We start from the raw sequence: 14,545 nt of genomic DNA on the forward strand, positions 1-14,545 counted from the left end.
TTCTTTCAAAATTTCACTCTTGGGATGTGGGCAAGGCCACCATTTATTGTCCATCCCCTAGTTGCCCTGAACTGAGTGGTTTGCTGGACCACATATAGGCCCAGACCAGGTAAGGACACAAGGTTTCCTTCCCTAAAGGGACATTAGTGAACCAGTTGGGTTTTTCCGACAATCCGACACAGGACCTTCCATAGGAACAGGAGGCGGCCATTCAGCCCCTCGAGCCTGTTCCGCCATTCAATTAGATCATGGCTGATCTGTATCTTAACTCCATTTGAGTCTTGGTTCCGTCACCCTTAATACCCTTACCTAACAAAAATCTATCAATCTCAGTTGTGAAATTTTCAATTGACCCCCAGCCTCAACAGCATTTTGGGGGCGAGAGTTCCAGATTTCCACTCCCCTGTCAGATACACATGGCTCAGCAGCACACTGGGCAGGTAAGGGTTGAAAGTTCTGGTTGGATATCTACCCGGAGGTTTCATCACATGACCTCCAACCGCCCCGCCCCCACACTCCCGTCATTGGTCCATCCTCACGGCGCCCGGTCTTCCCACTGCCAATTGGAAAGCGAACAGACTCTTCACTATCCAATTGGATGACTTTTGGCTCTCCGTCAAACAGCCTGTTCTCCCATCTCCAATTTTTGGAGATTAAGGAAAAGGGGGGGAAAAAAACACACACACACAAATCACTTCTGAACGTCCCTATGATTTTTCTCCCTGGGTTGCGTTCAGAGCAGTGACCTGGAAATTAACCTTTAATTCCCGGAGGCTCCAGGGCAATCCTGGAAGGATTGGCCACCCTATGGGCAGGGCCTATTAAATCTGGGCCATCGCTGAAGCCTCTCATTGAATTTTTATGCAATGCATTTTACACAAGAGTCTGGACGGAGGTAGCTCCTCCTACGCCACCGTGAACGAGTTTTACCGCCGTGCATTGACTGACCTCTCCCCTGTCGCCCAGCATGGAGTCTTTGGGTTTCGGAAGCTGCTGGCCGCTGATGATCCTCAATACTAGCTGTTTCTTAACCTGTCCAGACAGCAAGTCTTCTGCGGTTGGGTTAAAGGTACCTGCAGCAAGGCAATACTTAAGTAGGGACAAAGTGCAATATGTGACAAGCCCCTTTAATTAGGACCCCCCCCCCTTCCGAAACAGCAACTTGCAATTATATTGCGCCTTTAATGTAGTAAAACGTCCCAATGCGCTTCACAGGCAAAAATTGGCGAGGACACATTGGAGAAAGACACAGAGTGGGGAACACATTGGAGAAGGACACAGAGTGGGGGACACATTGGAGAAGGACACAGAGTGGGGGACACACTGGAGAAGGACACAGAGTGGGGGACACATTGGAGAAGGACACAGAGTGGGGGGACACATTGGAGAAGGACACAGAGTGGGGGACACACTGGAGAAGGACACAGAGTAGGGGACACACTGGAGAAGGACACACCCTTTGACCTTTAGGATGTGGAGTAAACACAGGCCAGATTGATGGGATGACGGTCTCTTTTATCCTCTTTATTTCTTCCTGTTTGGGGCAGTTGCGGTTTGCCAGCACAAAGCTGCCCATAATTTGGCATCGGATTGTCAATCTCAGTCGGACAGGCCGTAGGGACAGCTGGTGCAGGGAATTAAAACGCCAGATTGATGCAGCAGGGAGCATTCTTCTGAGTTTGGACATCCAACCTCTTCAGTTCCTGACCCGGGAGCACTGGTCATGGCTGGTTGGCCAAGGTTTGACAAATGTTCCACTCACCAGCATCAACATCTCTCACAGTGAGCACAAAGCGAATGTCGCCACACCTCTGAAAGATGACATTTTTAAGTGGAATTTCCTGAGGATATTTATACCTAGGTGAGGGCCAACAATTTGCATGATTGAAATTACTGGACGTGGCAAATTTAACTTGAGTAAAGAGAATTCTACAGAACAGCTTTGACCAATGACATCAGATTCAAGCAATCGTTCATAGGCTTAAATGAAGAGCCCTTGTGCAATAAAATCTTCCAACTGATTGGTCGGTTCTGGCTTTGCTGGCCAATTGTGACCAGGCTGCTTCAGATGTGTCCACTTGTGGGGGGAGACCAAAACTAGGGGGCCATAAATATAAGATAGTCACTAACAAATCCAATAAGGAATTCAGGAGAAACTCCTTTGCCCAGAGAGTGGTTAGAATGTGGACCTCGCTACCGCAGGGAGTAGTTGAGGTGAGTAGCGTAGACGCATTTAAGGGGAGGCTAGATAAGTACACGAGGGAGAAAGGAATAGAAGGAGATGTTGATAGGGTGAGATGAAGAGGGGTGGGAGGAGGCTTGTGTGGAGAATAAACACCAGCATGGACCAGTTGGGCCGAATGGCCTGTTTCTGTGCTGTAAATACTCTGTAGCAAAGCCATGTTTGAACTTGCAGGCGAGTTGTTCAGCTGGATTGTGATGTTTGGCAGACTCTCAGACTATCAACCCTGTTCTGGATATCTTCATTCAGCACTACAGTTATTGCAAGTTACAGATGGTGTGTAATTGAAAAGCAATTTTGTGCTACAAATTTGTTCTTGCTAGTAACTGGATTGAGATCAGTCAGGCTAATTTCATGTTTGATTCCTAACAGTAATCAGATTTCGGAGAATGTCAGTCTTTCTGTCTGGATTGGATTTGAACTGAGGTGATGCAGATGCCAGGACATAGTCTATCACACAGCACCGCCCCAGTACCTTATCAAAGAGAAGCGGCCTTCATCCCCACCCGCGTGCGGTCCATTTAAATCCAGGTCCCAGACCGAAAGGATAGCATTATCTCTGACTCTGCTGAAGCCTGGGTCTCCTGCCAGAGAGGGACTGGGTCTGGGCTAGATTCAAATCCAGGTCTCAGAGGTGAAAGGTCAGGGTTTGGTGTCACTGAACCAGATCCAGTTTCCAGCCCCTTGCCCACACACAACATAAAAACCGAATACTTGGCTTTGTTCTTCCATACCTTGAGTCATGCACTTGGGTTTAAGGACATAACCACTGTTCCCGTTGGAGCTAAACTTGGCCCTGTTCAGCTGTAGCACTCTTCCTTCAGATTGGTAGTTCAATGCAACTGGAGGAAGACGGAGAGCGAGAGAAAGAGTGTGAGAGACAAGCAGTTGTAGCACTGCACACAACGCACTGCGATGGCTAACAGAGTCATCATGAGGTTAATGGCGACTGAAGTGGGTCTGCCTTTGCGGGGAGGCAGGGAGAACTTGATGGCATTGCCAACCCTCAAGTGAAATAGCATCGGCTTCCAATCTAGATGGTGCGAGAACAGGGAACATTACAATCTATTAAAAGATGTATTGACGGTATAACAGATCGCAGCCCTCCCTTGTTCTGACATGTTAATTATATACTCCAAGTAAGTGATGGTAAAATTAAGACAAGTTAGTTAGTTCTACACTGACCAGGAATGGATTGCAATGGGGGGGGGGGGGGGGGGGGGGGGAGATTCATTCTGTCAAATACTGAGATCCATCATCACCAACACTCAGCTGTGGTCTAGTGCCATGAACCCCACAGTAAAAGGAACATTTGTGTGCAACAGACTAAGGGACAATGGCCTAGAAATTGGGTATAGCCCCGCTTGAGGCATTAGAACTGGCGGAGCGCTAAGTTTATAGCCAGACAAAAGTTATCGCTGCCTGGCCAGATATTGGGTTGCATCGCCCCCAAAGGGGATTGAGGCGCTAATTCAGCCGTTGCACGGTGCTCTTAAGGCGCAAAAGTTCAGGCGCTACTCAATATCGACGCGGACGGGCGCAGCGCAGGTGATCTCAATTACAGGAAACCACGAGACCTCCAGGCGCCGGCCGGCTCTTAAAGGGGTGGGTCAGTCAGCCTGAGCTGCCACACTCAACGCCCTGTAGGCCTCAGATTCGGCGCTCGCCCTTGTCTGGCGTTACAAACTTGTTCAGCATGGAGAAGGTTAGACAGAGAGCAGAGCACTTCAGCACTGAGGCTCTGGACCACTTGGTGGCTGCAGTTGAACGCCATCGAGAGGTCCTGTATCCGGATAATGGCAAGAGGCCGAATCAGAAGGCTTACCGACGATCTTGGAGTGAGGGTCAACTCTAGCAGCATGGCGACCAGGACCCCTGTTCAGTGTAGGAAGAAATTCAACAACCTCACACGGATCGTTAGGGTGAGTGATGGTTTAGCAATCTTCTGATTCCCTCCATCTGCAGCTGACTTCGGGCACCCTGCTGCAATGATGCCCCAATGGCCATCTGTCAGCATGCACCCATGGCCCTTTCTGGGCACACACATGGACAGATGTCTCAAGGCCTCATGTAAGGGCTCTTGCACCATGGGGGGCATGCGATGATGTCTCAAGGCCTCATGTAAGGGCTCTTGCACCATGGGGGGCATGCGATGATGTCTCAAGGCCTCATGTTACAGAACTTCCCCTTCTTTCCCCTGCAGTCCAAGCTGGCGATGATCCAAAAGGAGCAGCGTCGAACCGGTGGCGGACCTCCACAAGTGGTCACTCTCACGGATCTGGAGGAGAGAGTGCACCAGATTCTTGGAGGACGTCTGTCTGGTCCTGTGACCACTGCATCTGCCAACCCCATTACAGACAGCGAGGGTAAGACTCTCACCTTTTTCACCTGTTGCCTTCCACTTGGTCCCCCCGCCAGCATGCATCCTCAGTGTGCAGCCATGTCAGAGCCTTGCTGCAATCTGGCATGCCTCTCAGCAAAGCTGTCCTTTCGCTAAAGCCACTCTTCCACCTCCCACTTTCAGATGAAGCGGCACCAACTCGGGCTCAACGCGCTGAAGCTGCCAGTGCCAGTGCCACCGGAGGCAAGGACCAGGAGGAATCCGGAGCAGCCGTTGCAGAATCCGGGGAGCTGACACATCTACAGACTGGGGATAGTAGTCCCCTGGAGGGGAGGGGGGGGGCTCTGAGGATGAACCAGTTGCCGGACCAAGCAGCATGCAGCAACGCACGGGGGATAGGCAAGTTCGGCCACTGTCTCCCCGGAGGGCAAGGCAGGTCGCGATGACTGCTGCACAGAGTGCAGATGAGGTGCGTCGCCTGGCTGAGATGAGCAAACAGGCCTGGGTCAGACACACAGAGCTGATGGCTGCAGTCGAGAAGATGCCTGAGTCAATAGATTCATTGGCTAAGAGTATGTTGGACTTCGGGGCAACAATGGAGAGGACTCTCCAGGGCTTTGGGGCAACAATGGACAGGACTCTCCAGGTGTTCGGGGCAACAATGGACAGGTCTATCCAGGGCTTCGGGGCAACAATGGACAGGACTATCCAGGGCTTCGGCCCAACAATGGAGAGGACTGTCCACGGCTTTGAGTTGGCTATGGAAAGGACTGTTCAGGGCTTCGGACAATCCCTGGAAAGGTCTGTGCAGGGCTTGTCCGAGGCAGTGGAGCGGTCGGCACCTGCCTTGTCCGAAGCAATGGGAAGAACTGTCCAGGCCTTCTCCGAAGCACTGGCACCTGGCACACAGGTCCTCACTGTTGCCACGCAGTCACTTGCTGGGCTCCTCCACAGCCAGATTGACGCAACGCGATCTCTCACTGTAGCCACCCTCTCTGCATCAGTTAGGATCACCCCGGGCCCTTCCAGTCCCATACAAGGCCAGGAATCAGTGGAGCATGCGATTGTGGCGGATGAGCCGAGCCGCTCCCCTCAGATAGCCAGTGTGTCGTCCGACCATGGTGCAGGTGTCCTCTCTCGGCAGGAGACCATTGCACATGCCAGCGCTGAGACGCCTGCATTGCAGCTGCCACCACCTGCAGGCCACACTGCTTCCAGCCATGGTCACATCAAGCATCCTGCGTCCGCACTCTCCAAGCCCAGAGGTCGGCCAGGCCGTCCCTCAGGGGCTTCTGCGCTTCCAGACAGTCAGCAGGCGTCCCCCAGCCTTGAGGCCGCCACTGGGGTCCAATTACGTAGGAGCAGCAGGGAGGGAAGGGGCCGGGCGCGAAAGAGAAGTCGTTCTCCCTCAAGGGGCCAGTTGTAGAGGGAGGTGCTGAGACGTTTGTTTGTCCAAATTCAAGGACACCCTCACCTGTTGTTATATTTGCAGAAGGTTTGTTGAGTTTTGCGGCTTGGCCGAACAGGTCATAGTTATTTTGAAAGTTATGGTTTCTGTTGACATTACGTTGTTTAGCTGTAATGAAAGACTTTTGTGCCAATAAACAGAAGTTTCAATGTGGCATGGTGCATGTGACTAGTTTCAGTGATTCTGGCTTTCAGAGGCCCTCAAACATCCAAAGTGCGCATGAGTTAAGACTCTCATCATTCCGCCACAGGGGTCTCGACACGAGTCCAGGTGAGCCTCTGACGTATGGCCCTTCCACTTTCAGCAGCCCTTCCATCTTCCTCCTCCTCCGCCTGCTCTTCCTCCTCCTCCTCCTCCGCCTGCTCTTCCTCCTCCTCCTCCTCCGCCTGCTCTTCCTCCTCCTCCTCCTCCTCATACTCCTCCGCCTGCTCTTCTTCCTCCTCCTCTTCCTCCTCCTCCTCCTCATACTCCTCCTCCTTCGCTGGTCGTTGAGGGACAGCTGGAATTGGCTGGGTGCGTCGATTCGCCAAGTTGTGGAGCATGCAGCAGACGACGACGATGTGTCCCACTTGCTGCGGCGAGTACTGCAGGGATCCCCCCGAATCTTCCAGACATTGGAAACGCTTTTTGGCAACACCAATAGTGTGCTGTTTACTGTGCCTGGTCGCCTGATGGTTGCTGCTGATCAGCTCTTCTGCTGGGGTGTCGGCCACACGGAGTGTTGTCATCAGCCATGGCCAGAGAGGATAGCCCTTGTCCCCAGTAAGCCAGCCTCGTCTTCAAGGCAGCCCCTCAAAAAGGTCACAAACTGAGGTCAACCGCAGGATAAAGGCATCGTGGCTGCACCCTGGGAAATGCGCGGTGACTGCCATGATGATTTGGCGGTGGTCACAGACCAGCTGCATGTTGAGGGAGTGGAACCCCTTGCGGTTGCGGAAGTCCTAAGGATGATGGCATGGCGCCCTCAAAGCCACGTGTGTGCTGTCAGTTGCCCCTGCACCATGGGGAAGTCCACAATAGAAGCGACACCCTGCGCGCCCTCCGCCTGCTTGTGCAGGGTCCGAGGGAAGGTAATGAATTGACGCCTTCGCCTATAAAGGGCATCTGTAACTTGCCGGATGCAACAGTGGACTGCAACCTGAGCGACAGTCGCAATGTCCCCAATGGCTGACTGAAAGGATCCGTTGGCATAAAAATGGAGGCCATGTCAGTTTAGCCATCACGGACAGAGAGGTTCTGCAGCGTTCACGCGGCTGCAGATCCTGACCAAGCAGGTGGCACAGATCAGTAACAATGTCCCTCCAGAATCGGAGCCTTCCCAAACACTGCTCCTCTGACATGTCAAGGCTTGTCACCTGCTGCCTAAAGACCCTCGCAGCTTCCCGTCGGATTGGCCGACCTCCATTGCCCCTCTTCCTTCTGGCCAATCCCGGCCCTCTCTCCCGCCGTCTCTCTGCCCCTTCACAGTGTTGGGCGATGAGGCCGTCGCCCTCCAAACAAGCTCTCATTCCGATGCCAGTTGGTCAAAAGGCTTTTAGGTGTAGTGCTGCAAGTGCTTCGGACAGGTTTGAAGGTCTCAAGTACTGTAAAGCTAAATTCCCAGAACTCCGCTCCACATTAGCTCGCCAACTCTCTCTAGCAACGATCGCAATGAGCAGGTCAAGCGGCAGAAGATTCTGCACTAAAGCTGTCCCCTTTAAATAGCGCCCCCTACTCCGAGAAGGGCCTGTTAGCCCTCCCTCGAACTGTCACTAATAGCGCTGGGCGCTAAGACTCCGGGCGCCACCCAATATGCGCTCAGGTGCTCCTAGAAGGCGTTGCACACTGAAATGACGTCATGAACTGCTTGCGCTCGCGGGCGCGCGCAAACACTTAGCGCAGGCGCTAAATGTATAGTCAATATCTGAGTTGTCGCTATCTTCATAGCGCTCGCCCCAACATAGCGCTTCGCCCCAATTCTAGGTCTCTTTAGGCGCTCAGCGCCGGCGCTACCAACCCAATTTCTAGGACAATATGCCCCATCATTTTTTTTCGGGTGCATGGCCCCTTTAAGAGGCTGCGCGGCCCATTCAAAATACCGAGCATGCGCAATTTTTTCCTATTTAAAAGCCGGTGAGCCGGCTGCGCGGGAGCTGCAGAGAGCTGCGCGGCCGCTGAGGGAGTGAAGTGGTTCTATGGCAGTAGCGCGGAAACGGGTGATAGCGAATAGGCAGCCCGTTGTAAACCGCGTGCTCGATTTTCTCTCCCATTCACTATCACCCTTTTTGCGCTACGTCCAATAACTCATTTTGTCCCCAAACTGTTTCATTAACAATTGTGTGTCTGTACCAATCACTTTAATGGCTAGGTGATGTGAAATTATTTCAAAACAAATTCTGTTTCTAAGAAATACACGGGCCTATAAATTCAGACGTGCATTTATCGGGCGGTAGCGGGCCTACTAAACCGCCAATATGGCGGGGAGGCTTGATGGACACGAGGCCCGAAGTCCAATATCGAGGGCGCCTCAGGCCTCACTCTGGCAGGGATACTATCTGCTGTGGCCCGGCCTGAAATCTGCCCTTGGCCAGGCATTACCCGGGAGAACGGCACCTCGTCTTTCACCAGTGCAGCTCCACAACCGGTTGCTAAGACATGAGCCAGGGCAAGTCGACAACAGAGGCGTCACTTTTCTCCAAAAACCGACTCCCTCCCCCCCACCCCCACCACCCAGTTCAGCCCCTCGAACCTGTTCCGCCATTCAGTTAGATCGTAGCTGATCTGTATCTTAACTCCATCTCTGAAGAGAGTGCCCGCCTCCGTTTGATGTGTTCCTCCCCCCCACCCACCCACCTTCACAGGGCACCATCTAGATTCACGCAGGGAACCATAGTCAGTGCCACCTTGTGGTGATCGAGTCTAAAGACACCCACTGGTAGAATTTCGCGACACACGGCTGGAGATGACCCACCGACCGGGACCAGCCGCAGGCGGCGGGTTGGGAGGTGATTTGACTCCATACCTAGCTGGCAGCCAGCGTTCCAGAAGGGCTGAGGGTTAAAGTTACTGGAGTCCACCCGGTAGGAGGACGGGTAGATGCGTGAAAGCTGCTGCTGGTTCAAGCGGACAAACTGCTGCGGCTTTTGCTGCAGGAGCTGGTGGGTTTTCGTCTCACTGAATGAGGAGACCTGCCAGCTGCTTGAGACTGTGGAACAAAGCAAGCAGAAGAGAGATTAGCAAAAAACAAAAGGGGGATAAATCAGCAGAACGCACCCCCCCCACCCTTTAAAGGGACAGTGGGGGAGAAATTCGGGAGCGCCCCGTTTGGGGCACAAACTTTTGAAAGCTGGACAAATTAGCGTCAGGTGCTAATGATTCTCAGCTTTCTGTAAATTCGGAGTTAGCGCTCCAGGAAGGAAGTGGAGCACTAAAGGACGCAGGCGGGGCAATAGGAGTGCAGCGCTGCCGCCATCTGAGGCTTCTTCCCTCCCTTAAAGGGAAGGGCCATCGCCGCAGGCTCTGCATTGGGACTAGTTAGCTGGTCCCCGACAGCAGCCGTGGTCCGGCCCGATCAGCCTCGTGCACTCCAGCAGAGCGCCGGTCCAGCCCGATCAGCCCCGTGCACTCCAGCAGAGCGCCGGTCTGGCCCGATCAGCCTCGTGCACTCCAGCAGAACGCCGGGCCAGCCCGATCAGCCCCGTGCACTCCAGCAGAGCGCCGGTCTGGCCCGATCAGCCTCGTGCACTCCAGCAGAGAGCCGGTCCAGCCCGATCAGCCCCGTGCACTCCAGCAGAGCGCCGGGCTGGCCCGATCAGCCCCGTACACTCCAGCAGAGCGCCGGGCTGGCCTGATCAGCCCCGTGCACTCCAGCAGAGCGCTGGTCCGGCCCGATCAGCCCCGTGCACTCCAGCAGAGCGCCGGTCTGGCCCGATCAGCCCCGTGCACTCCAGCAGAGCACCGGTCTGGCCCGATCAGCCCCGTACACTCCAGCAGAGCACCGGTCTGGCCCGATCAGCCCCGTGCACACCAGCAGAGCGCCGGTCTGGCCTGATCAGCCCCGTGCACTCCAGCAGAGCGCCGGCCTGGCCCGATCAGCCCCGTGCACTCCAGCAGAGCACCGGTCTGGCCCGATCAGCCCCGTACACTCCAGCAGAGCGCCGGTCTGGCCCAATCAGCCCCGTGCACACCAGCAGAGCGCCGGTCTGGCCCGATCAGCCCCGTACACTCCAGCAGAGCGCCGGGCTGGCCTGATCAACCCCGTGCAGTCCAGCAGAGCGCTGGTCCGGCCCGATCAGCCCCGTACACTCCAACAGAGCACCGGGCTGGCCCGGTCAGCCCCGTGCACACCAGCAGAGCGCCGGTCTGGCCCGATCAGCCTCGTGCACTCCAGCAGAGAGCCGGTCCAGCCCGATCAGCCCCGTGCACTCCAGCAGAGCGCCGGGCTGGCCCGATCAGCCCCGTGCACTCCAACAGAGCACCGGGCTGGCCCGGTCAGCCCCGTGCACTCCAACAGAGTGCCGGGCTGATCGATGGCGGCCGAAGAAAAATGGAAAAAATTCAAATCCTGCGTTGCAACAACTTTACTGCTTACCACGCCGACGTCCCCTTTAACCTGCGCCCCCGAAGCGCCCGGCCTGCCGAGCAAAGCCTCCTGCAGCTGTCGGTGTTGTCGCCTGGCGATGCTGCAGGGGGCAGAACCGAAGTTCGGGTCCGGGGCGATGCGCAGCACAATGACGTCACGATCTCCGGGCGCAGGAGATCGTTGCGCAATGTGTTACCGCTGCCGCAAACCTCTCAGCCAATTTAGCCGGAGTCGTTCATGTCACCGCACCCGGTCGGTAAGTCGTTAGCGCCCCGGAGGCAATAACGGGAGGCATTAAGGAGGCCAATTTCGAGCCCAATATTCCTCAGGAAGTACTTACCCCCATTTCCCCCCACAATTCTCTCTCCCCTGTCTCACAAAAGGCACAAACTCATTCTGGGATCTCATGGGTGTCAGTCATGTTCCCCAAGCGTTAGCCCACACAGCTATTCGCCAACAGTGGGCATCATCACAGGCAAGCCTGATCCTGTCCTCACTCGATCTGCACACACACCCACTTCCAACAGTGGGGTCACTCGGTAGCACCAGACTCATCCTCACAGACTGATACAGCGCAGAAGGAGGCCATTCGACCCATCGTGTCTGTGCCGGCTTCTTGAAAGAGCTCTCCAGTTAGTCCCACTCCCCTGCGCCCTTTCCCCGTCAAGTATTTATCCAATTCCCTTTTGACTGAACTTTCTCCTCCACTAGACCAGGGGTACTGAGAACAATTGTAGCAGCTCCATTGGCAACCGGGTGAGACCAGCTAACTCTGCACCGACTGGGAACTGAGGCCTTAGTGCTTACCCTCCACACTGTCATTTGTCAAGCAAGCCAGCAAAGGGGATTACTGATAGTTTCAGTGGCTGAGGTAGCAGTGCGACCACGAGCAATCTGGCAAATTAATAAAAACTTCCAAAAAAACTAAGTGTAAGTTAGTTTCCTGCCACTTTAATTGCAAACTAATTAAAAGTTGAAGAGGTCTCGAGAGGTCCCACCATAGCTGTGGCATTCCATGTGGATAACACTCAGGCTGCATGGTCTTTCTATCCCTGGTATATACAGACCCGCCGGCTCATTTTGATTTGACATAGATTCTCTAGAAAAGCGAAGATTGAGAAGTGACCTGATAGCAGTCTTCAAAATTATGAAGGGGTTCGATAGGGTAGACGTGGAAAAGATGGTTCCACTTGTGTGGGGAGGAGACCAAAACTAGGGGCCATAAATATAAGATAGTCACTAATAAATCCAATAAAGAATTCAGGAGACACGTCTTTACCCAGAGAGTGATTAGAATGTGGAACTCGCTACCACAGGGAGTGGTTGAGGCGAATGGCATAGATGCATTTAAGGGGAAGCTGGATAAACACATGAGGGAGAAAGGAATAGAAGGATTTGATGATAGGGTTAGAGGAAGAGGGGTGGGAGGAGGCTTGTGTGGAGCATAAACCTATTGGGTCGAATGGCCTGTTTCTGTGCTGAAAATTCAATGTAATCTTGGGCCAAGATAAAACTGAAGTATAAAAGTATAAAAGCAACATTGTTTTAGAAGCAGTTTTCCTTTAAGAAAACAAAGCCCCAAAAATGCAGTAAAATAATCTATTTTTCTCTGTGCCTTTCAAAAGACCAAAGACCTTGAGGCCCTTGAGTGAATGCACTGCACAGACATGGGCCTATAAATCCTGCCGCAGCACCCGTTTCTCAGGTGCTTATTAAGCCCCCAATAAGGCGGCAGGAAGCCCGCCACATTGGAAAAGGACAGAAAGTCGTGCAGTGCCCAGGCCGGAGACAGACATTAGGACCTTTATACGTGCTTGAGGCCCCCCTACTGCAAGGTTTGGTTTGTCCTGAGGCAGCCGACGCACTCAGTAAAAGCAGGACCATGGGACTGCCTGCTGCCTACAAGGTAAGTTTTGAAATATTCTCACCCTGAATGTGGAGCCGAGAGGAGCAGGAGTGGCTCCTGCCGACCCCACGTGTAACGAACATTCACCGCCACTAACCCCTCCCTCCCCTGGGCTCCGATCGACCAACCCCTCCCGGCCTCAGCCCTGGCCTCCACACCCCCCCAACCCCCCCAACCTCCAGGCCCCCGGACTCCGATCTCCATGGCCTACAATCCTTACCCGTCCTGGTCCTCACTGGCAGCAGTCCGATCTTCGATCACTCTTTGAGCCTCCCTGGCTGGATGGAAATGAGGCCCGAGGGCCAATACCGAGGGCACCCCAGGCCTCACCATTCAGGCTCGGGGATTGCTCCCGGCATCCTCCACACGCCCAAGAATGGACGCGCCCGGATTTCTACGCCCCGTATCGACTAGCGGCCCCTATTCTCAACCCTTCCGCACCTCACCGATTCCCAAACACTTCCTTATGGAGATGATGAGAATGGCGAATCTCTGCATCTACTACGACCCACCTTCAGAGTCGATATCGTACATCCCGACGGACTTTGTGTACTTGACCAGGTCCGAGAGGGCCCGTGACAGCTTCATGGTCTTCTTCTGTCTGCCGCTTCTGAGAAAGGAAAACAAAAATTAAAGCAAGAACTTGCATTTATATAGCGCCTTTCACCAGCTCAGGAGGCCCCAAAGCATTTCACAGCCAATGAAGTACTTTTGAAGTGTAGTCACTGTTGTAATGTGGGAAACACGGCAGCCAATTTGCGCACAGCAAGCTCCCACAAACAGCAATGAGATAATGACCAGATAATCTGTTTTAGTGATGTTGGTTGAGGGATAAATATTAGCCAGGACCCTGCTCTTCTTCGAAATAGTGCCATGGGATCTTTTTACGTCTGCCGGAGAGAGCAGACGGGGCCTCGGTTTAACATCTTGATAAGGCTAACTCCACCCGTGCTGGTTTATAAAAACAATAGGTAGCATCGGCCCATCAAACCGATTCCCTTCGTAGACCATGAAGAACCAACTGTACCATGGACTCTACCCAGCACTTCTGAACTGTTGAGGAAAGGTTTCACAAAATTCTTCACTGTCATCTCCCCACCCAAGTAAAGTCAAAGTGACTCTACAGAATGACCATCCTACTCTGATCTTACAATCCACAATTATAGCCCCCAACGTGCGAAATTCTGCTTTGGTGCAAACTGACAGTATCATGAATCCATCGCATTGATTTCCATGCCCAATTCGCTGATCTGCACACTTGTCGAGCAAAACTCTGTCTTGGGAGTGGCCCTTCGCAATTTTGGGACAACCATATCCAGATCCAATTGCCTTCCTTGAGATGAAATGACATGCTTTCATGAGCCGAGGAACCGTCGTGTTGCACGCACCATGACTGAAGGGTATGAGAGAGAGTAGCGCATGGAAACTTTGGGACTGGTCAGATCAACCACAATCCCTACATTCCCATTCATTCATTTCTGTTATAATCCTCAACCTTGTTACTAATATCCATGCAATTCCTTTACAAATGGATATTAGAAGCAAGGTTACAACGTACTGGGGAACTGGGACAGCAGCATGGCCCATGAACCAGGTCAAAAATAACACAGGGCAATCGGGTATGTCATTTTCTAAATGGAAGTGGTCTTACTGAGCGACTGAAGACAATAGGCTCAGTCTGGTCAACCCCATCTTTCTTTGGTCTGATCTTTTTTGATGAACATAGAAGTGGTTTCATCCATCATCACTGCCTCAGCTTTCTCTCCCCAAATGCTCCCAGAGCCTAATATAGGCTTTAGAATATATATTGGATATATATTTAAAAAGGAAAATTTTGCAGAGCTATGGGGAAAGAGCAGGGAAGTGGGACTAATTGGGTAGCTCTTTGAGAGCCGGCACAGGCACAATGGGCTGAATGGCCTCCCTCTGTACTGGATGGTTCTTAAAGCTAATAGGTAAAGGACCAATCCCTTGCGGTTGGTTATCAGGATCTGTCAGACTCAGCATGCTCACAACTCAAAGCAATA

The 14,545-nt window shown here is 53.1% G+C and overlaps 1 protein-coding gene across 2 annotated transcripts in view; it reads right to left on the minus strand.

Annotated features, from left to right (window-relative positions):
• LOC147100718 (1-phosphatidylinositol 4,5-bisphosphate phosphodiesterase eta-2-like) overlaps positions 1-14,545 on the minus strand; it is a 156,240-nt gene that overhangs the window by 31,514 nt on the left and 110,181 nt on the right. For both annotated transcript variants that reach the window (XM_085967248.1, XM_085967247.1), the window contains 4 exons: positions 13,031-13,128; positions 9,053-9,235; positions 2,977-3,084; positions 949-1,073 (listed from right to left, as the gene is read on the minus strand). In XM_085967248.1, the coding sequence (XP_085823374.1) occupies positions 949-1,073; positions 2,977-3,084; positions 9,053-9,235; positions 13,031-13,128 (514 nt within the window). The remainder of the gene's footprint in view (positions 1-948; positions 1,074-2,976; positions 3,085-9,052; positions 9,236-13,030; positions 13,129-14,545) is intronic.

The sequence above is a fragment of the Somniosus microcephalus genome, chromosome 25 (genome assembly GCF_052327205.1).
Source record: "Somniosus microcephalus isolate GS21.2 chromosome 25, FLI_Smic_1.0, whole genome shotgun sequence".
Taxonomy (NCBI): domain Eukaryota; kingdom Metazoa; phylum Chordata; class Chondrichthyes; order Squaliformes; family Somniosidae; genus Somniosus; species Somniosus microcephalus.